At 37.0% G+C, this 21,004-nt stretch overlaps 1 protein-coding gene across 2 annotated transcripts; it reads right to left on the reverse strand.

The window, feature by feature from the left end:
- Positions 1-84: 84 nt before the first annotated feature.
- Positions 85-18,941, reverse strand: LOC130749111 (uncharacterized). 2 transcript variants are annotated; one of them, XM_057602401.1, is made up of 20 exons: positions 17,911-18,930; positions 15,826-16,374; positions 15,615-15,734; positions 13,565-15,535; positions 13,373-13,489; positions 12,864-13,046; positions 12,716-12,778; positions 12,053-12,124; positions 11,690-11,953; positions 10,624-10,743; positions 10,018-10,077; positions 9,706-9,746; positions 9,521-9,598; positions 9,346-9,430; positions 5,679-5,848; positions 3,139-3,223; positions 2,204-2,335; positions 1,463-1,516; positions 1,055-1,132; positions 85-542 (listed from the first exon to the last, which is right to left on the reverse strand). In XM_057602401.1, exons 1-15 carry the CDS (start codon positions 18,724-18,726, stop codon positions 5,723-5,725), a joined length of 4,665 nt encoding a protein of 1,554 aa, XP_057458384.1. In that variant the 5' UTR covers positions 18,727-18,930; the 3' UTR covers positions 85-542; positions 1,055-1,132; positions 1,463-1,516; positions 2,204-2,335; positions 3,139-3,223; positions 5,679-5,722. The 2 variants fall into 2 exon arrangements, with proteins under 2 accessions (XP_057458384.1, XP_057458385.1); XM_057602402.1 differs by lacking the exons at positions 85-542; positions 1,055-1,132; positions 1,463-1,516; ... (8 more) ...; positions 11,690-11,953; positions 12,053-12,124 and adding an exon at positions 12,360-12,612 and having other exon boundaries at positions 17,911-18,941.
- Between the last annotated feature and the right edge of the window lie 2,063 nt (positions 18,942-21,004).

Here is a 21,004-nt window from a genome sequence, read left to right on the forward strand (position 1 = left end):
TAATCTTCTATAATTTTCCACTCGAGCACAATTTTTTTTATATAAATCATAAAGATTCATTCGAAAAAGGATAGCAGTTAAAAGTTTACACAATTGGATATGATTATACGGGTACTTTGCAATGAAGTGGTGTTATACCAACATAGTATGGTCCAACATAAACAGATTCTAGTCATTGGCATTTTGATTCAACGACTACTTCCAGCAAATTGATAGAGGATTCCTGGCCATGTCACAACATAATCATTGACATTCATTAATTCATAAATTCACCCCTTTAACAAGTTTAATTATCCAAAAACTTGGCTCAATCCACGCCTTCCTGGCCATGTCAGATGTGTCAATGAGGATTCCAAACTCCTTCAAAATCATATCTCTCTCATCTTGACTTTCGGCTCCTCTAGATGTCTTGACTTTTTCACTTCGATCAATCTTTCATTATATAACTCTTGCATCCACAAGTTATTCGGTACCTTAAGACAGTGGTAGCGTTGGTATACACCAGAAACTTGCATTACCGGTGAACAAGAATGCGTTTTTCCCTGCAGCAAAGACATGGCACCAATAATTGAGATTTTGTCTCGGTAGCTATTTGAATTGCAAATTTTAATTGCAGTTTTAGTTTTTTATTTTAAGTTTGAATAAGTCTTATAAGATAGGATATTTGAAGTTTTTTACGATTTATTTTTAAATTTATTCAGAGCTATTCTCACCCTACAATCAACATACTAAGCTATTTTACTGAGGTGAATAAGTGGGAGCATTAAAAATTGACCTGAAAATTTAAGGTGTAAGTGTAACATCATGCTATATCATGCATATGTTCGACTAAAGAAGTCTTATACAAAAATATATAACCCAAACCACAGTACCCACGCTATGCACACTTCCAGGAAAAAATCATGAAAACATAAAATAAATGAAAATATGATAACTTTTATAATTATTAATGCAAACATATCAACCAAAAATTAAAACAAACAACATTCAATGCCTTTGTCAGCATAAGTGATAAATATGCTAATAAAAAAGGGTGGGCTAGTGCAAAGCATACCCTACTGTGCAGTCTAGGGAGGATCACAGGTTCGCAGCCTTAATCTGTTGGTGGATAGGCTGTTTCTGCAACTAGAACCTGGAATCACCAAGTCAGAAGGCAACAACCATACATTGTTATAGTAAATCACCATAGAAAATCACCAAGTCACTATAGATCTCAAATACCAACCAGTGAAAGAAACAACGAGATCATAACATTCTTATAAAATAAGTTTTAGACAATCGTATTTAATAACTTCCTTTCCCAGTAAGTTTGAAGACAGTGACTTTCTCAATTTCACAATGAACCTTAGCAACAAACTGAATTAAGTTGCAAAACAAAGTCTACAATATTAGTCGTTTCTGAAGAGTCCAAAAACAGCCTATTTTGATGGGAAAATAATTACAAAAAGAAAAGATCAAATACCAAGAGAAACTTGCTGGATGATTTTCTTCCATCCCCTGCTCTTCAAGTAACTTCCTAAAAATTAAATATGTAAACACAATAAATTACTTGTTGGATGAAGATTTGATTTTAGATGTTTACATCAAGGAACACAAGAATAAATCACTATCATGTATCAACGGAGATAAATAAAAATGAGTTCATTATGTTTAAGGGACAAGGTTACACTTGCAGACATGGTAGTCATTTGCATTACTGTTAGAATATAATATCAAACCATTCATTTAGCCCTTACCCAACAGCTTAAGCTTTTGGGATAATTGGTTGTTTGACAATTACAAAGATTGCTCGTGTTTTAACTGTTACCACATTTGCCTCTTCAAATCAACAGAGAACAAAATGTTTAAAAAAACAAATAGAAGAAAATTGTTAAAAGTAAATGGCTGAGAAACTGCTTCTAGCTCCGAAATCAAGAAGTGGTCATACAGATTACATCAGCAATATATTTGTAGTTCTAAACAACTCCATTTATGTAACTCATTAGTTATTAAAGAGCTTACTGGCAGAGGGCAGAGAATCTGTGATTGAGTAGAAAGCCAGTAAGTAGTTAAACCAACCATGATGAATTGATGATCCAGTCAACCACCAGCACCAAAATGTCTAGGATGATAATGTCCTAAACTAGTACTTGGCACTACGTAACAATGAAAACATCATAGGCACACCCAGTGCTTGGAGGTCAAGGCATGAGAAAGAACTTACATTGTTCAACTTCCAATCCACAATTTGGAATGCCAGCGTTCAGTTATTGATTCAGCTTCCATGTATACTTTGCATGACCAGAGTAAGAGACTCATATTTTGGCATATGCATGACCTTGCACAAGCCAAGAACCTGCCAAACAAAATTGAATAAAATCATGCATACTATGTGAGAGAATGTGTTCTCATCTTGAATGCTAGACACACAGATGGAATCATAAAATGTACTCCATTTCAAAGTATACCCCAAACTATAATTATCTGAGCCATTAATCTACAATGACTGTCATATATACCCCAGTAGGCCACGTGCTAACCCTACAGCCATGGAGCACTACATAGGATAAGCAAAAATAAGGAAAACATTAAAAGAAATCATGGACAGTCCATCTGGAGACTAAGAAGCTTAATCATTTGATTTAACTTGCTAGAGATTATTTACATCCAGACCACCACTGCAATTCCCCTCGTGAATATTTTTCCATATCATCAGTGGCAAACAAAATATAAATTAGATTTTGATAATGGCATTTGAACTAAGTTCTCATCTAGCCCTAAGTTAATGAAAATTGTTATATTTTAGAATTCAAACACTGCACCATTTATGTTTCCATTTACAAATTTAGACATCTCAAAAGGGGATAGGCCAAACACGACCCAAGCAAAAACAATTTCCTCAGCACATCTAAATAATAGTCCCAAACACAGTTGTTTCCTTCAAAGCCCATTTTTTAACAAGACTTCTCTTCAAAATCTGAAATCTCAAAGAAATTGGAAACACTACCTCAGATTATATAGTTGGTAAAGATTGGTTAATTAGATGTATCAGAAATCAAGCTTGAGAAAGTTGGTGCAATTAAAGAGCATGCATGCATGGTTACACATATAAATTAGTTCATAAAAGACTGAAACTATCAGAAAATAATGATGCCTCACCAGGCAATAGTTGTAGCCGGACCGGCACAGAGCAAACACCAGCCCATGGCCAAAAATGTGATTGCAGCATAGTGGATTAGAGTGGCTGCCAAAGAAGATAGTAGTAGCAGTGAAAAAAAAACTTCAAAAGGTAAGTAAAATATACATAATAAACAGGTCCAAGTGTGTTAAACCTACACAGCTTATACCATAGACAAATAAGAAAACACAATTAATAAACTTTCAATACTCAATTTATGAACACATTTCTAAATTATATCAGTCAAAATGTAATAAGAAAATTTAACTAACAACAGATGTCTTAGATGCACAAGTAAATGTCCCCGAAGGATAGCTCAAGTGGTAAGAGCTAGGGGAAATATAGGCTGGGGAGGGGAAGGTCCAGGGATCAATCGCTAGAGGGTATAATTTATCTTTCCGATGTGCCAAGAAAAAAGATGCATAAATAAATAAATATAAGAGAAGACACTTACTACCACAAGACAGTGTTATTAATTACCAAAAAGAGAAAAAAATATAAATTACCAGAAAATGACAGTTGTCTTTTACCCTGTCAAACAACCACTTATCCCAAAAGCTTAAGCTATTAGTTAAGGGCCACATCAATGGTTTTATATTATATTCTAACACACTCCCTCACGCAAGAGCCCTTTGGGCTTGAAGCGTGGATAAATGCACAGGCCCACCTACCATGTGCTTAATCAAATTCCACTTTTTAATTAGAAAGTGAGGGAAGCAAGAATCGAACTCTAGACCTCTCGGCCATAGAGGCTCTGATACCATGTCAAACAACCACTTATCCCAAAAGCTTAAGCTATTAGGTAAGGGCCACATCAATGGTTTTATATTATATTCTAACAACCCTTTAGTTTAGTTGTCTGCTTGGAAATAAGTAAAAACAGAGTTCAAGGGCTTTGCATTGTGCAAAACAAAAAGGAATAACTTTACAAGCTATATTTGTGTGTGGGGCATGTCAGTATGTGGCTTAATAGCCGCTACCAGAATTTATGCTATGTTTGGGAGACAGGAAGGATTGGAAAGGGATGGCGGGGATCGATCTTCCACTTGTTTGGATGGTTCTAGTTTGGGGAAAAAATTGTGAAACTCCTCCCTGATTCGCATTGTTTGGTTGGTTATGAAATTAGATTTCTAAGATGGCCCTTGAGAGTTAAGACTACCTTTTTAGGTCAAATTAATTTGTCAGTCTTACACTTTTTTGTGAATTTTTAAACAAATACCTATAGTATAAAACTACAAACGGGTAGTTTTGAAGACTTCTTTAATGAGGCCCCCGGATATGGTTTGTTTTTAGGTTTCACTGAGATCCAATTGATTATGTTTTAACCAAAATAGAGACTCATTTATAGTTCTTATCAAAATATCAACTATTAAAAATTGATATTATTTTAATCCCAAATTGTCAATATCATAACAGTCTAAGGTCTACATGTAATTTGATAACTGCAATCAAAGAGTGCTGTTATATGCCCACCCGAATTTTCACAACTGTTTTACACTAGTTAACAACCTAAGTTTTAGGATAAAGCGTATTCTCTGGTTATCAAGCCAGTAACTAATTACTAGATTGTTAACCAAATAATACAAGTTACTAAAATATAAGATGGTAACTAGTATAAAACATAGGTGAAATTTTTTAGGGTGAACAAATCATTCCCTTAATAAGAAAATAAATTTTTACCCCCACATGTTAGAGATATTTGTACCTCTCACTCACACAGTATCTACTCTGTTATATGCAATATTGTTAACTGTTCTGTTATGTGTAATAACTGTGTTAGCTATAAAGCTGTTAGTAAGTTCTAGATTGTAGTTGAGTTTGTTAGATTCTTAATTATATAATTTCATTCAACTTCAGTTTACTTGCACTTCTATTATCACAATGAGGGAGGAGAATATTTCAGTTTTGAGGAGAAGGAGGGGACGATACTTCCCTCCTCAAATATCATCCAAACAAGGATAGGGCTCCTTCTTATCTTCACATTCCTTCCCCTACCCTCAATCCAAGCAAAACATAGGGATCTGACTGGATGCATGATGGCTCTCTGATCTAGAGAAAACAAAGCATGTGAAGTAAACGAAGGTGACATAACTTCAGATCTGATCAGATGGACAGCAGAATATGGCCAGACACCGTAAATGCGAAGGCTATTCAAGCCATAAGAGGGCGGGTGCTATTGTCACTGCCCTCCATCTCACGTGCTACTGCCACTGCCACGCTCCATGTCACAATGTGAAGGAGCTTCAACCCATGGCAGCGATATGACCCCACTCTAACCACTATTAACCACTCTGTCTGATCCAGGAGGCTCATAATGGCTAGATCCTCAACGAAAAACCAGTGTCCTCGGTTTCAAATGAGGAAGTGACAGACTTTCATATCACTCTAGTTAAGTTTTTTCTATTGTGACATGTTATAGATATTCAAACTCTAAATTTCAAACTTTTATTGTAAGATGGAGCAAAATTAAAGTTGAAACACCTTGATAACTGACCCCAATTATTGGTGAACTGAACTGTACCTTTCAGTCAAAATAACTTTCCAGTCTTCATGTAAAGAGAATCTTTATAATATATCAAGACTTGGGATGATTTTCGGAAGCAGTCTGTAAGATGGCCTTGAAGATGACTCACCATCACCACTTAGGAACGTGAGTTCATTTTCGAGAAAAGCATAAGCCTCTGAAAATGCCTGCAACAACATTCAAACTTATGAGCAACACAGCCAGAATAGACAAAATCAGCAAAGAATAATTCTAAGGTAAAACACTGCAAGCAGAAGATCAGTGGGCAATCAATACAAGCATAAATAATACCAAGAATCATAGATTAGTGTAACATACAAACATGTGCATGTTATCCCATTCTAAGACCCTATAACAATTCTAAGTTGTCCTATCATTCCAAGGAATCTGTATTTTTGGAATATTCTCCGAGTCAAAGGATATAATTGCTTAGACATCATTGGTTGCATTTTTATATCCAAGGCTCTTCAATGAGTTTTCTTTTTCTTACTCAGAATTATTTCCCTCTGTTTGTGCTCTTTCTTCCAGTGTTCCAATTCCAGCAACTATACCCTTAGGTTGTGTTTGGATGAGGGATTGTAGAAATTCAAGGGATTTTAAATGCTAGGGAATTCAAATGATTCAATTGAATTCCCTTGAATTTCAAATTTTATTGTTTGGATAAAATGTTGAAATTCGCTCAATTGTAAAATTCTTTGTTTGGGTAATATAAATGAATTTCCTTCATTTAATTGTTTTTATCTTAATATAATCGGCCGAAAACCCTAAAAATCAGCCCGACTCTCAAAAATAGACCGAAACCTTAAAAGTCGACATAAAAGCCTAAAAAGTGGCTGAAAAACCGAAAGTCGGTCGAAAACCCAAAAATCGGCCGAAAACCTAAAAATCAGTCGAAAACCCTAAAAATCGGCCCGACTCTTAATAATCAGCCGAAAACTCAAAAGTCGACACAAAACCCTAAAAAGCGGCCCAAAACCCTAAAACGGAAAGAAATCCCTAAAAATAGGCCGAAAACGTGAAAGTCGACTCGAAACTCAAAAATCGGCCCATAACCCTAAAAATCGACCTGACTCTCAAATATCGGCCGAAAACTCAAAAGCCGTCCGAAAACCCTAAAAATCGGCTCGACTCGAAAAAATCGGCCGAAAACTCAAAAGTCGGCACAAAACCCTAAAAATCGCCCCGACCCTAAAAAATTGACCGAAAACCCAAAATCGGCCCATAATCCTAAAAATTGGCCGATAACCCTAAGAATCGGCCGAAAACGTGAAATTCGGCCCAAAACTCAAAAATCCCCAAAACCCAAAAATCGTCTGGAAACTCAAAAATGACCGAAAACCCTAAAAATTGCCCGACTCTAAAAAATCGTCCGAAAACTCAAAAGTCGGCACAAAACCCTAAAAATCAGCCCGACACTCAAAAATTGACCGAAAAACCTAAAACCCGACCTTTCGGGTTTTCAGCCGATTTTTAGGGTGTTGTGCCGAATTTCGAGTTTTCGGCCGATTTTTGATAATCGAGCCCATTTTTAGGGTTTTGGGCCAACTTTCAAGATTTCGGCCGATATTTAGGGTTTTGGGCCGATTTTTGAGTTTTCGGCCGATTTTAGGGTTTTGGGTTGATTTTTGAGTTTCGGCCAAACTTTCACGTTTTCGGCCGATTCTTAGGGTTATCGGCAAATTTTTAGGGTTTTGTGCTGACTTTCGAGTTTTCAGCCGATTTTTGAGAGTCGGATCAATTTTTAGGGTTTTGGACCATCTTTCTGTTTTCGGCCGATTTTTGAGTGTCGGGCCAATTTTTAGGGTTTTGGGCCGATTTTTGAGTTTTTTGTTGACTTTCGAGTTTATGGCCGATTTTAGGGTTTTTAGCCGAGATTAATTTTTTTTACTGAATTTAGATAGGGTTAAGGGAGAGATGAAGAATTTGAAATTCCTCCTATTTTGAGGTGATTTCAATTACCCTAAATCCTATTGAGTAAAATACCTCATTTAATTACTAGTAATTTGAGAATTCTCCACATTAGATATCCAAACAAGGTATTTTAATTGAAGGGATTTGAAATACCCTCTAAAATTACATTCCCCTCAAATATTCCCCCATCCAAACACAACCTTAGTTCATCCCTCACCTTTCCTTTCACTTGAGGCCCACAATACTAGTGTACACCCTTCTACTACTCACCAAGATAATACTCTCCCTGTACAATCTGACCAATCAGCAAATACACATCCTATACAGCCAGCTCAACTAGTTGAATAGAACATTCTTTTGAATACACATCCTGTTCAACAAGTTGCTACTCATCCTATACAACCTGTTTACCCATTTAATACATATCCTACGCAGACTCATGCTATGTCAGGAATTACTAAACCAAGACTGAAAGATCATTGGTTCGTAAATTGCAAAAGGTTTTGTGCTGTAGAGCTGCTTTCATAAAATATGGGTTTCAGGCTAGCAAATATGATCCCTCCTTGTGCACTTTCATTCTAATACTGAGAGCATTTATTTGTTGATGTATGTTGATGATGTCATTGTAACAGGGACATTTCCCCCTTTGATTCAGCAGCTGACTAAAAAACTTAATTCAAAATTTGCTCTCAAGCAGCTTGGGGATTTGGACTATTTCTTGGGTGTTCAAGTTCAGAGACAGCGAAATGGTTCACTTTTATCTCAATCTAAATACATTAGTGATCAACTGGACAAGGCTCAAATGTCAGAACCAAAAGGAATCTCCTCACCCATGGTCAGAAGCTGTGAATTAACTAAATATGGGGGGCTGATTATCTACCTGATCCTAAAATCTACATATCAATTGTTGGGGCACTGCAGTGTGCAACTCTCACAAGACAATAAATTAGTTTTTCTACCAATAAGGTGTGTCAATTCTTAGCTCAACTCTTGGAAGAATAATGGAAGGTTGTTAATAGAATCTTTATCTAAAGGGAACAACTAGTCAAGGTCTTCTGCTGTAGAAGTGTTACCTAGACAGACCTATGGTTCTTCATGCATACAGTGATGCTGATTAGGCATCAATCCAGATGATCAAAGGTCCACTTCTGGTTCTTGTATTTTTACTGGGTTTAAACCTAGTATCTTGGAGTCCCAAGAAGCAAAAATTAGTTGCAAGATCAAGCACTAAGGCTGAGTGTAGAAGCTTCGCAAACACAGCTGCGGAATAATTGTGGATTTGTTCATTATTGACTGAGCTGACAGTTTCTTTTAACACACCACATGTGTATTGTGAAAACATGAGTACAGTGGCACTAACACATAATCATGTCCTACATGCAAGAACTAAAAACATGGAGTTGGACATCTTTGTCAGGGAGAAAGTGTGCTTAGATCAGTGTCACAATTCCCTCATTAGATCAGTGTGCTAAGAGTTTGTTATTTTGATAGCTGTCACATCTAAGCTGCAGTTATGCGGCCTGCTCTTGTATATAATAACCTTTGGCTGATCTTCAGCATTATAATGAATATAGAATTCAGCTTCAGTATCATTCTCTGAAACTCTCTCTCTCTCTCATTTTCTTCTTTCACTTTTCACAATAAAGTGCAAACAATATTCCAAATCACAGGTTTCTTTCTTCTGTCATCAAGCATAACAAATGCCAATTATGAAACAGAAATGCAAAAAGTTTGTTGATGACTACATCATTACCTTAATACATTGATGTATTCGGAAGCAATTTCTTCCAACATTATTAGTTGGAAAAAGGGGATCATCGATGTGAATTGGATCAATGCTGCATAACAGGCAATTTCATTTAGTTGGAGAAAAAGGAAATCAAAAGAATATCACGCTGTCTGTCACGAATGTTTGGTTACTCCATTACCTACAACCTCTTTCTCTTTTTATATAAAGTCCACTTCCCTGGACTGATATTCGCATTTGGCGAGGATCAAACACATTCCTAAAATAAAAACCATGAACTGTGTTATAGCCAAAAAAACACTTCATTCTTATACAATGTCGACTTTAATAGCACGAAGAAAATATAGTTATCATTAGTTCTCTCACCCAAAAAAGTAGAGAAAATCCATAAGAAGGCTCCCATAATTCTGCAAGAAAATGGAAGACAAATAAGGTACTGAGAAAGTAAGAACTACAACACTCCATGACCCAGCTTGGTGCTTTTTAATTTAAAGAAAAAATAAAATAAGAGCAAAGTCTGGATCATTGGTGATTGGTCCCTTTCACTTATCAATCGTCATTCAACCCTTGGTTTCAGCATAAAAGTCAGAAGGCGATAGATGAAACTATTAGCCCTCGATGGCTATCAAGTATCAACAACAGACACAGCCTTGAAAAACTAAAGAGTTCAAAGTTTACTTGGTTGATTGGCCGGCCAAGATGGTGCTCATGCTGAAGAAAACGTATAATTAGTAAGACCTACATACAAAATAAAACCAAATGCAAGTTTAGTAGATAAAGACCACACTTATCTCGAGCAAGAAAATTCAAAGCTCAAGAAAACACCTCAAATAAAGACAACGAAACCTTCTGAAATCCTGAAAGAATTTTTCAGGACCAGCGTGGTAGCAGACAGACAAGAAATTTCATTACATACTATTGGTGAGTGGTGCCAATAACAAATGATAGAGAGCATAAAAATCAGGCACGGTAAACTGTGTTTCTCATGCAGCTTCTGTCTCTAATTCTAAAACATAAAAGAATCTAAAGCACAGATGTCATAGAAACAGATCAAAAAACTTGATCATCACTAGATTAATTGTCAAAGTCAAGATTGTCAGAAACAATTTTCAGGCCATTTGCAGTAGTAGGATCATACAGTTGCTCATCAAGTAAAGAAAATGGCATCACTTTATAGACTATCTGAGAAGCCCCAATAATGTGTTATGCTAGCACAAAGGAGACTAGATGAATTCAACGAGAAATGAATATCATATATTCATATATAGAAAGAATCGTGCATACCAAGCAATAGGAACTTAATCCACCAGAGTAGGATTGATCAAGGCTCCGATCTGCCAGAAACTGTTTTAGTACCAAAGCAAGAGGAGTAGCAGCAGGAAATTGTTCCGTCAACACCTTGACCTATAGGAAGTAATATCATATTGAATTGGCAAGCAATAAAACTGAGATGCACATGATGCATTCAACCTTAATATTTATCAGTGACAAAATAGGTTGAAGAAAGGAAAATGCATTTATGGTATAAGTAGGATAATCGATAACAGGATGGCGGAGGGCCTCTCTACCGATAACCGAAGTTAATGTATACAAGTAATTTATACGACACATATAAAGGACCTAGACATTAAAAAATAAACAAAACTAAAATTTAAGACTTAACTAATAATAAGTCAACAAGACAGCGTTGTCAAGTGTAAAATACACAACACAGAAAAACAATGTATAATAATCAATAAGTCAATTGAAGTTTATGCACACAAGCAATTCATACTAAACACAAATGCTCAAAATAAGAGACATATATAGTAAGTTATTAAGATATGCTTGTGAAGTGCAAAATACACCACAAAGAAAAAAGAAAGATCAGAACCAAGGAGTTCTAGAAGTAGAATGGAGGAAGTCACAATCACAAAAAAAATATTCAGAATTCTCGTGATTTGTGTGCTACACCACCGAAGCCTGAGGCTGAAATGTTGGTTAACAAGATATCAAGGATGTACAACAAAAGAACATTAGATATACATACCAAGTTGAGTTGATGCTTTGTATAAAAAATAGCATCTATATTTCTTTTCATCAAAATAAGGAGACCACATCACTGGTAACTTGGCAAGCGTCTAATTCATTGTATGTAAACAGTAACACCAACACCTCATCCTGAGTTTCCTCTTGGGACATGGGAAGTGTGTATATAAATATTATGAACGAAGAAAATTTAATAAATTCAAACAAAATTAAGATGAAAATTTCTTAAGAGTTTATATGATTAGATTCCCATTAGAAATATAGATACATACCAACCAGAATAATAAATATGAATGAAATCCCTAAAGTCATGAGAAATTACCATCTCTGTAGTTTGGAGTCCTGTATGTGATGGGGACTTAAAGCTAATGTCAACACGAACTGATTTGGACTCTTTCAACGCATAAAAATTTATTTCGGAGCTTTTTGGCAAAGCTGAACCTTCTAAGTGGATGGAATCAGAATGACTGTCATTAACATGTTCACCAGGAGTACAATGTGGCTCTTCTTTTAATGAATGTATCACAGGAGCTGACGATGTAATAACTTCCAGGGGTACTTCCACGACAAGCATAATAATAGGTATCTAATAACAGAAGGATACAGAAAGATTTACCAGAAATGAAGATAGGAGTATACTTAATAAGTATAATAACAATTAACATCCTAAGAGAAGAGGGATTACAGCTGTATTTTCCACTGTCTTCAAAGAATCAGTTTTTACCCAGTCCTGATTGGCAAGATACCTAGCTGCATGCTGGCATGTAAACATGAGTGGGTAAATTATCTGATGTACTGAAAAAATGACTGATTCATTTCAACAAGGTAGTAATATCACTCGATCTTCTAATTACATTGTTACAAAAATAAAACAAAAGAAAAGAAAACAAGAATAATATACAGCAAAACATTTATTTTAATGTCAATCAAATATAACCTCATGAAAACAGAGTTGAAAAGATCAATTAATAAGATCAATAACACCTACGCTGTGTAGAGCATAAAACATTATAATGTCTCATTTTTCAGGAATTCCATGTTCAATACAAGTCCATGAAAGTATATAGATCCACCCACAACCAATATATTTCCAATATTTTTCATGGGCAGTCACCTCACCCTCTTTTGTTTCCATCTCTTTCAACTAAGATACAACCAGTCTGAAAACTTCGTAGGAGATAGAAATCTGGCAATGTGCTGCCAAGCTTAGGCTATGTTTTCATGGTAGGTATCCTGCCACAAATTCTATAAAAGTCCTACTTAACATTGACGTGCACACCAAGCATAGGCAGATGGGGAGTAGAAAGTGTAGATAGCACAGGGCCTGATTTATTGTCAATTAACTTACCTGAAGACAAGTTTCTTTAATTCCATTACGACCTTCCAATATTCCAGCTTCTTTAATAGGTTCCTGAAAATTTTATTCATATTTAAAAGATACAAAAAGGTTAATCCATGAAAGTAAAAACCAGACAAGAGAAGAAAAAAAAACTTACCAGGTTCCGCACTGGAGGGAGGCAAACCACAAGGTCAACATCACTTGTTGGAAGGGACATACCAGTTGCATTTGAACCAAATATGTTTGTCCTGGATCTGGGCCATAAAACCTGCAGAGATCGGGTAACCCTCTTGACAGCCCAATTAATGTAAGGCCTCCTTGCCATATTTTCTGCAGCAACCTTGGATTCCACCATAATTGAGAGTAATATAATTAGAATGCTGTCTTCTGGTGATCATATTAAGAAATACAAGGTTTCAACATACTAAGTAACAATTCAATTTGGAAAAAGTTTAAACAAAGGACTCAAATGCTGATAGGAAATAAAAATGACAAAATAAGGATAAAGATACTAGCACAATCTATGTAAGGTATGTACGAATTCTGGATCATTCAGAAAATGCTATAATAAGACAGTATGTTTTCTACTGGCTTGAACGGAGAGTGTGAGAAGCAAGCAAGTGCAAGTATGTGCTAGTAACATCAATCACAAAGTAAACCCCATACCTGTTTACAGAAAGAGTCTATCTCATCATGGAGCATTCCATGCATCAATGATAAAGATGCACTCGTTGCAGAACAGCTTTGTAGCTCTGGAGGTTGCAGAGGAAAGGTGACATCTGGCTGTATAATTAAAAACCCACAATGAACACCAACATATATGGATAAAGTAGAACTTAAAGTAATGGTCTTTCTTACATGTTCCTGATCACGTGTTATCTGTGATATTGCAATCAGGCGATCTTGCAGCAAGGCTGCAGGTAAAGGTTGAATCAAAGGCTGTACCGCAAGATTATTACTTCTCCAAGAAGGCCACACAACTTCAGCACCATCCATTCTTAAACAAGCTTCCTCCAAATTACTTCCATCATGATACCAGCCTCTCATTCCCCAGTGCCTTGGGCTGGAACTACCAGATCTAACAGTTGGAAAACCCCTTTGTTTTCTAGAGCCACTCACGGGGGAGGGTGGAGGTGGACGTGGTGCACGCGGTACACAAAGCACTACAGGTGATGGTGGCCGCTTTATGCGAGGCTGCTCCCGTCTGTTAGGTGGAACACAAGGGCTTTTATGATCAGCACATCTTGACCTTTCCCTTGAAAAGTTAGGAATAATTATTGGCCGCAGAAGTGGATATGGATGTGCATCACCTGTCTTCCCTTCAATATCTCCAGTTAAGTTATTACTCAAAGATCCAGAAGTATCTTCATCCACTACTGCATCTGAAACTGGTGAAGAATGCAACACATTTCCAGGTACTTCATTACCTGACACCACATAACCTACAGTCTGGGACCCAGTCCCTGCAGGATCAAAAGGAGAACAAAATGTCGCAGCAGTCGGAGATGTTAAACCATTTGTACTATATGAAGATGGGAAAGCAACCATATCATCCACTGTCCTATTCATATCAGCTTCACGCAAAGCCCATAAACTGTCATCAGAGCTTAGAGATGGAGGCCGGGAGAAACCTTTTCCTGGATGATCAGAAGTGTCCCAGTACATAATACCACCACCAAAATATTGATTGTAATCAATGCCAGAAACAGTGTGAAAATCATACTCTTCCTCCGAGACCCAGTGATTGTCAAACTCATCTGCTAGCTCCTGTGCATTTGTTAAATCAGGTGAATCCAATATATCCCCAGGATACTTTCTTTCATCATCAGTAGTTGTTGCATCAACCTGCATGCTCTGAACAGCCAACCCTTTCGAAAAGGTACATTGTCGCCTAGACACAAAACCGGAGTCATAATTACAATTGGGTGATGGGTTCACACCACCACGAAAAACTGGAGGCCAGTCAAAACTCATAGGAAATGGACGAGATAGGATCTGATTGCATCCACCTTTAATTGGTGTATTTCTTGGCTGCTGTAATGTGGGAACAAATGGGTGGCAGAAGTGGTTGTGCCAATTGCGCCCAACATCCAGATGCAATCTATCTGTGGCTGGAGGGAGATGTGAGTTCAAAGATGGAAAATAGATAGAAGGTACACACGGCCACTCATATGGACTGCATTTTGAGAATGCAGTTCTACTTTCAAATAGACATCCATCTTGCTCCTTCAACATCCCAAATTCTTTTACATTAACCTCTCTAATTGGTTTGTCCTGAATAGAGGACTTTAAATCAGCTTTTACGGCACATCTTGTGTCCAAAGGATGGGTGTCTTCATTGTTGAAGAAACTATCATGATTCAGTGCACGTACAGGTGGAGTTCCAGCTTTACAATCTACATCACAAGTCAAAGTATCTAATCCAGAAGAATTTTTTTTCCTTTCATTAGACAATGAACAACACTGAGGACCTGAACTATTGCAACTTTCAGAGAGATTTTCATTATTCTCTCCTTCAACTCCACTGGTTGAATTGTTCTCCCTAGCAAGCCCACTAACAGAACTACAAACGCTTGAATTTGAGGCAAGGATGTCATTACCAATTGAATTGTCATTTTTTACATTCGGAATGGTACAACTATCAAAAGACCTGCCACGTATAGCCACCTCACCTTCAGCAATAATAGTGCTAGAGGTAGCATGCATAATTGACTTTTTAGAATCTCCAACTGTACAGTCAACGGCGGTGCTTTTATTTTTATTTTTCTCTTTTCTACTTCTTCTTGGAGTGGTTCGAGGTTTGCCAAAATCCAATTCCCGAGTACCATCCTGATGACAAGTGGCTTGTTATAAACAATTTAAATTTTTAACAAGAAAAATGGTCCAGAATAAAGATAAAAATTACAACCATTTTAACAGTTGATGATGAGTTCCCCATAGAAATCTCCTTCCCCAGAGAAACATCAGGAAGTTCTCTTGACCCCATTAAATCAGACTTCATTTTATTGTCCATTGTACAATCAATATCCTGGAATATCATACGAAAAAATCAGAATTGTAAATGGTATCATTTAAGCAATAATACTATTCCAGCCATCTCTTTAAATAAATATTGGTACCTTAAGTGGATTTTCACGTGAAATATCACCCAAAGATGTCTTTGGGACAGGATTTTGCCTTTTAGTGTTGCGAGTTCGTCCCTTCTTTCTACGGTTAGAAACACTAAGCTTTTCTTTAGATTTACTTGATGAAGACTTGTCAAGAACCTCCTCTAATAGCTCGAGTTTTGTGCAGTCAAGTGAAATAACCATCAGAAACCCTCGCATTTTTCTTAATATACAATCAGATATGGTACAAACAGAGCCCAGCGAACTAAAGAAAAGCTTTCCTATATCGTATTCACTATTATGACTTGATGTTGATGTTAACATCATTTTAACATCAAGAAGCACAAACAAAGAATTAAAGGCTCTGGCTATAGCAGCAGGTTTAGTACAAAATGTGACTGGTGTAATAACTGTTCCCAATTCTGTATCATCAGGAAATGTTGGGATGGTCCTTTGAGCTGATGCAGGACGATAATAGTCAAGTAACTTCTCCGCTCCCGTGCTATGTAGCCAAATCTCATCCTTAGAGGCACTGCCTGCCACTTCCAGAACCTCAGACGTCTGAAAACTTATGGATCAAAAGTCAGCCTAGTACTTAAAGAAGGCGCCAAATTTGTATGAACCTAAATTACAACGTGTATGAGTATACTAACATATAAAATATGTTGGTATTGTTTAGTCCTAAAACTTGGTAGAACCAAGTTATATCCAATGTTTAGATGATTTGAAACACGGAATACATAACTTATAGATCAGTTATAATTTAAAAATCTTAGAATATTGCAAGCATTCATTTTTTAATAAACAAGAGATATGAGAGTTTATCAACCTTCAATATATTTGTACACTCTCTTTATTATGGGCACTCATCGTTCTATTATTTCAACAATTTTCTGACTACTGGCCAACAAAATGCAATTTTTAATATTATTTTGGATAAAATACGAATTTATGACCTTTTAGTAGTATAAAATTCTACAAGACAAATCTAAGTCTTTACTATAAAACCAGTATATTAGTATTGAACCTATGAATAATAAGATCCATTATTGTCCAAGTATACTCTTAATATATGAGGCTATCAGCTAACAGAGCGTGTAAACACGTTCCATTTCAAAAATAAAGGGATAAGTAACCTACTTCTTCTATCTAGGTCACAAATGGCTGTTATGTTTAGAACATATTTCATCAGTTAAGCTTAAAACAAAGAGAAAAGGAAGTTGCTTTACCATTCAAACGCCATGGGTACATATATCAAAATTCACAACAAAATATGTCAAGAGTTCTATATCTGATGCTTATCCTTAAAATTGCAAAACTTCATTTTAAGGAATGAAAAAATCTTGAAGTATCATGATTTCTTTCTAATATGATTATCAAATAAATGAAATTCCATATTACTTCTAAGATCTAACTACATATCATTTTTCCTAATTTTTACTTATAATGTACAGTTGAAAAAAAGTTTAGAGTCCCCCATACTATCTTTCCTGCCCATTAGGTGGCCTATGCCCTATAATGTACATGTATAGTAAATAAGTAAATCCATTGAATTGATACGTATAAGCAAGACACTGCCAGTCCTAAAAATATACGCCTAACATAATGCATGTAAAATTCGGCCTTTTTTCCGTGAGAAATGCATGTTGATTGCAGATTACAGAAAGCCAAAAATCTGCTATGTCAAGCCCTTAGCGGAAAATAGCCGATAGCGATGAGCCCTCAAAGTGCTACGCTATAGCGCTATAACGCCACGATATCCGCTTTTTGACAACACTGGTATGAAGTAAAGAAGCTACCCACAGTAGCTTCTCCTCGTAGGCAGATTTGCTGCCTTACACGAGTTTTCATATAATTTCCAAGCATGCTAATAATGGTACCATGTTAAACTATTCCAATGGACATTAACCTCTAAAATAAAGTATAGCCCATCAGCATCCATTATCAATGATCCCTACCCATCCTACCAATTCCACTTTCAATTGTCTTTCCCAAAATGGAAAAAATGCTAACCATTTAGCACTAATTATGATAATGCAACTGAGACTAGCATCACTAATAAATCAATAGCTTCAAAAATTCCCAAATAAAAAGTACCAAAGATTTTGCGGCTTTCATGATGATGGTGGTGAAGACCTTCTTCCTCGTCACAGCATCCAGATTCGCCCACCAGTCCACGCAGCCCTTCTTCCTCCAATACACATTGGCAGAAATTCCCGCTGCATTCAACTTCTCCTTCAATTTCACACCCCTCTTCCTCCCACCAGAGCTATTCAACCAAGCCAGCCTCATACAAACCTCAATCCTGTTAGCAAGAAAAGCCTCAACCCCATAATATCCCTTCGATTTAAGCCAATTCAGCTCCACCCAATCCGCGCCAAGCTCCCCCTCCTCCCCTCTGAGAAACCCACCATTGGAAATCCGATCCATCGCCTCCACAAACCTATCCACATCCTCCACAAGATCCTCCGCGAGCGCCACCGCATCCAGCCGCCTCGGGGAGCACAAGCACGCGGCAACCTCCTCCCCTTCCCGCGACTCAAACAACCGGGCGGACTCAAAGATCCACCTGGCAGCAGCATCAGAATCGGCCACACGAGACAGCAGACCGCGCGATTTCTTGAAGCAGAGCGTCGGGAGGAAAGGCGGGTCGCGGGAGGGAAGATCGGGGAGGAGGATGAAGCAGCCATGGCCGTTACCGCGAAGATTGGCGATCATCTGAAGCAGGATCTGAACGAAGCTGGAATCGACAATGGTGAGATGAGCGAGACGCTGGTGAAGGGAGAGAGAGGAGAACCATTTGAGGATGGAGGTTCTGGGGTTAGGGTTAGGGTTAGGGTTAGGGTTTGGGGATTGGGAATGGTAGAGGGAAATGTGAGAGGTGAGCGAGTCCATGAGTTGACGGTGAGCCATGAGAGCGAGTTAACTCGGAATTGAAATTTTGGGAATTTTTTGGGTTCTGTTTTCTCAGGAGGGAAGAGGGATTTGCATCATGGTATGACAGTGAAGGTGGAGAACGAGGAATCTACGCAGGATTTATATTTCGGTTCGGGATTTTGTTTGTTTTGTCGCTGCCGCTGTGGTTTTATGTTGTCTGTCGTGTTTGTACTTTAACATGATGATGATGATGATGATGATGATGATGATCAGGTGAAAAATGGACAGGTAAACTAGAGATAAATCATAAATGTGCTCTCGTATGTAATTACCAAAATGTTGGGAAATAAGATGTATAATGTTACTACTACATAAAATATCATAGTTGCATTCACACTTCATTTCTTTCATCAAATTAGTTTTTTTAATTTGTAAGGGTTAGTCTCCATTTGAAATATATTTTTGTTATTATTCTCATGATTATAAATGTTTAAGTGTGTTGAGCCGAGCGACATATGAGCGTTTACGTGATCTTATCTATGTATTTTTAATTAAATTTTAAGTTTATTTTTTTGATAGGCAATTTTTAATTAATTAATTAATTAAATTTTAAGTGATGTGGATAATTAAGTAATAATGAAATTACAAATTAAAAAAATCAATAATTAACTTAACTAATTTAACTATTGCATTAATTAAACTAAATAATATTCATCTTCACTATTGTATCTTCATTTTCATCTTCAATCTCACTTTCAACAACATAAATTGACACTCTTAGAAACGAAGCTATAATAAATCAGCAACGAAACCTATGAGTTACTTTCACATTCACACATTGAAATTCGTATTTTTCAGTTGAAACTGTCTTGAAACGCATGTGAACTGAAAACCTAAACACACTTAAACTACTTGCCACGACCCAACCTAGTGAAACAGAATTGGAAAATAAGGAAACAAAGTACAAACAGTGATTTTTTACTAACATAATATTAAAAATAGTTAAATATGTGTTTAGTCTCTATAAAGTAGAGGTAAATTGATACTAGTCCATCCAAAAAATTCATAAATTTTGATCCCAACGTTAATTAAATATGTGAAATTAATCTACCTCATTAGTCTTCTTTGTCCCTTTGTTAAGTGCTCACTTGTTTAATTAAAGATTCTACGTCACCAGCTTAAAAACAAAGTTGCATAAAAGCATCACTAAGACAACAAAACATTGCCCAGTTCAAGTCACCACCGCCTTCACCAGTTCAACATCGCCCGAGAGCTTCCGCAAGCAAAAACGGAGATAGCAAAGCACCTCTAGACAGTCCCAAAACCAGTCCAAACAGCAAAGTTTCATGGTACCAAAAACATCCACAAAAACAACAGTAAACCAGTGAAAAACCACAGCAAAAACAGTAGAAAGGTGGCTGTAACGCCCCGGTAACCATCAACAAACCCAGCTGCAGTAGAGGTGGGAAACACTTAATCAACTCGGTATCATCATACAGAGGGGATCAAGGCGAACCACAATCCTCAACCTTCGACCACAAAGCAATCCACAGCGGAATGGGACCCCAAGCCCTCCCTTCAGCTCTCTTCGCTTCTCAGCACCTCCTACCCACTCACGACACCCTCCTTGCATCAAGATACTTGTCCTTTCATTAATATATATGAGGTGTAATTAAACACCAACCACATCCGAAAGGAACAAACAAAGTTACTCTTGACCATCGTGGTATCTCCTCCCTACATACCACCATATCAAGTCCAGATCATAGCAGAAATCAAAGAAGCTGGAAACGTCAAGGTCTGCACATGAAAAACTTTCTAATCGATCAACTCCAAATACACATGAACTTGTTTGATCATTTTAAAAAATTCTTGTTCAATTTGCTTAGAGTTAATTTTCTAAGTTGATATAAATTGTTCTGATTCTTAAATTGCTTCAATCAAGGTGTATATGTACATGCATTATGTTACGTTCACTTTCGCAATGCAATTGCGCCTCCATTGCTCCGATGAGTTCGTTGTGAAGGTCAAGGATGATACGTCCAACTTTGTTCCTCGGAGGATGTTGGTTTTGTGACATTGGAAGCGGTTGGTTCACCTCCAACTCCACGTAATGACCACAGTTCCTTCGTTGTCTTCTTGTAGTCGCCATAGTAAAGTTGAATGAGAGTACAATTTATTGAATTCCACAAACAACGTCAATGTTCGGGTAAGGGAGTACTGAACTTGAGTATGAGACTTAGGCAATGTTGTATGACTCGTAATTATGCTCCTCGTGAAGGACCTCCATCTTGTCATAATCAGCGGTCATGGG

Source organism: Lotus japonicus, chromosome 3 (genome assembly GCF_012489685.1).
Source record: "Lotus japonicus ecotype B-129 chromosome 3, LjGifu_v1.2".
Lineage (NCBI taxonomy): Eukaryota > Viridiplantae > Streptophyta > Magnoliopsida > Fabales > Fabaceae > Lotus > Lotus japonicus.

Excerpts from the sequence above, each read along its gene's own strand:
- LOC130749111 (XM_057602401.1), bottom strand. The coding sequence starts at position 18,726 with ATGGCTCACCGTCAACTCATGGACTCGCTCACCTCTCACATTTCCCTC. Across the intron at positions 12,779-12,863 it reads TCCCTCCAGTGCGGAACCTG|GAACCTATTAAAGAAGCTGG; the intron begins GTAAGTTTTTTT and ends TAAAATTTTCAG. Across the intron at positions 5,849-9,345 it reads GAATACATCAATGTATTAAG|GCATTTTCAGAGGCTTATGC; the intron begins GTAATGATGTAG and ends ATGTTGTTGCAG.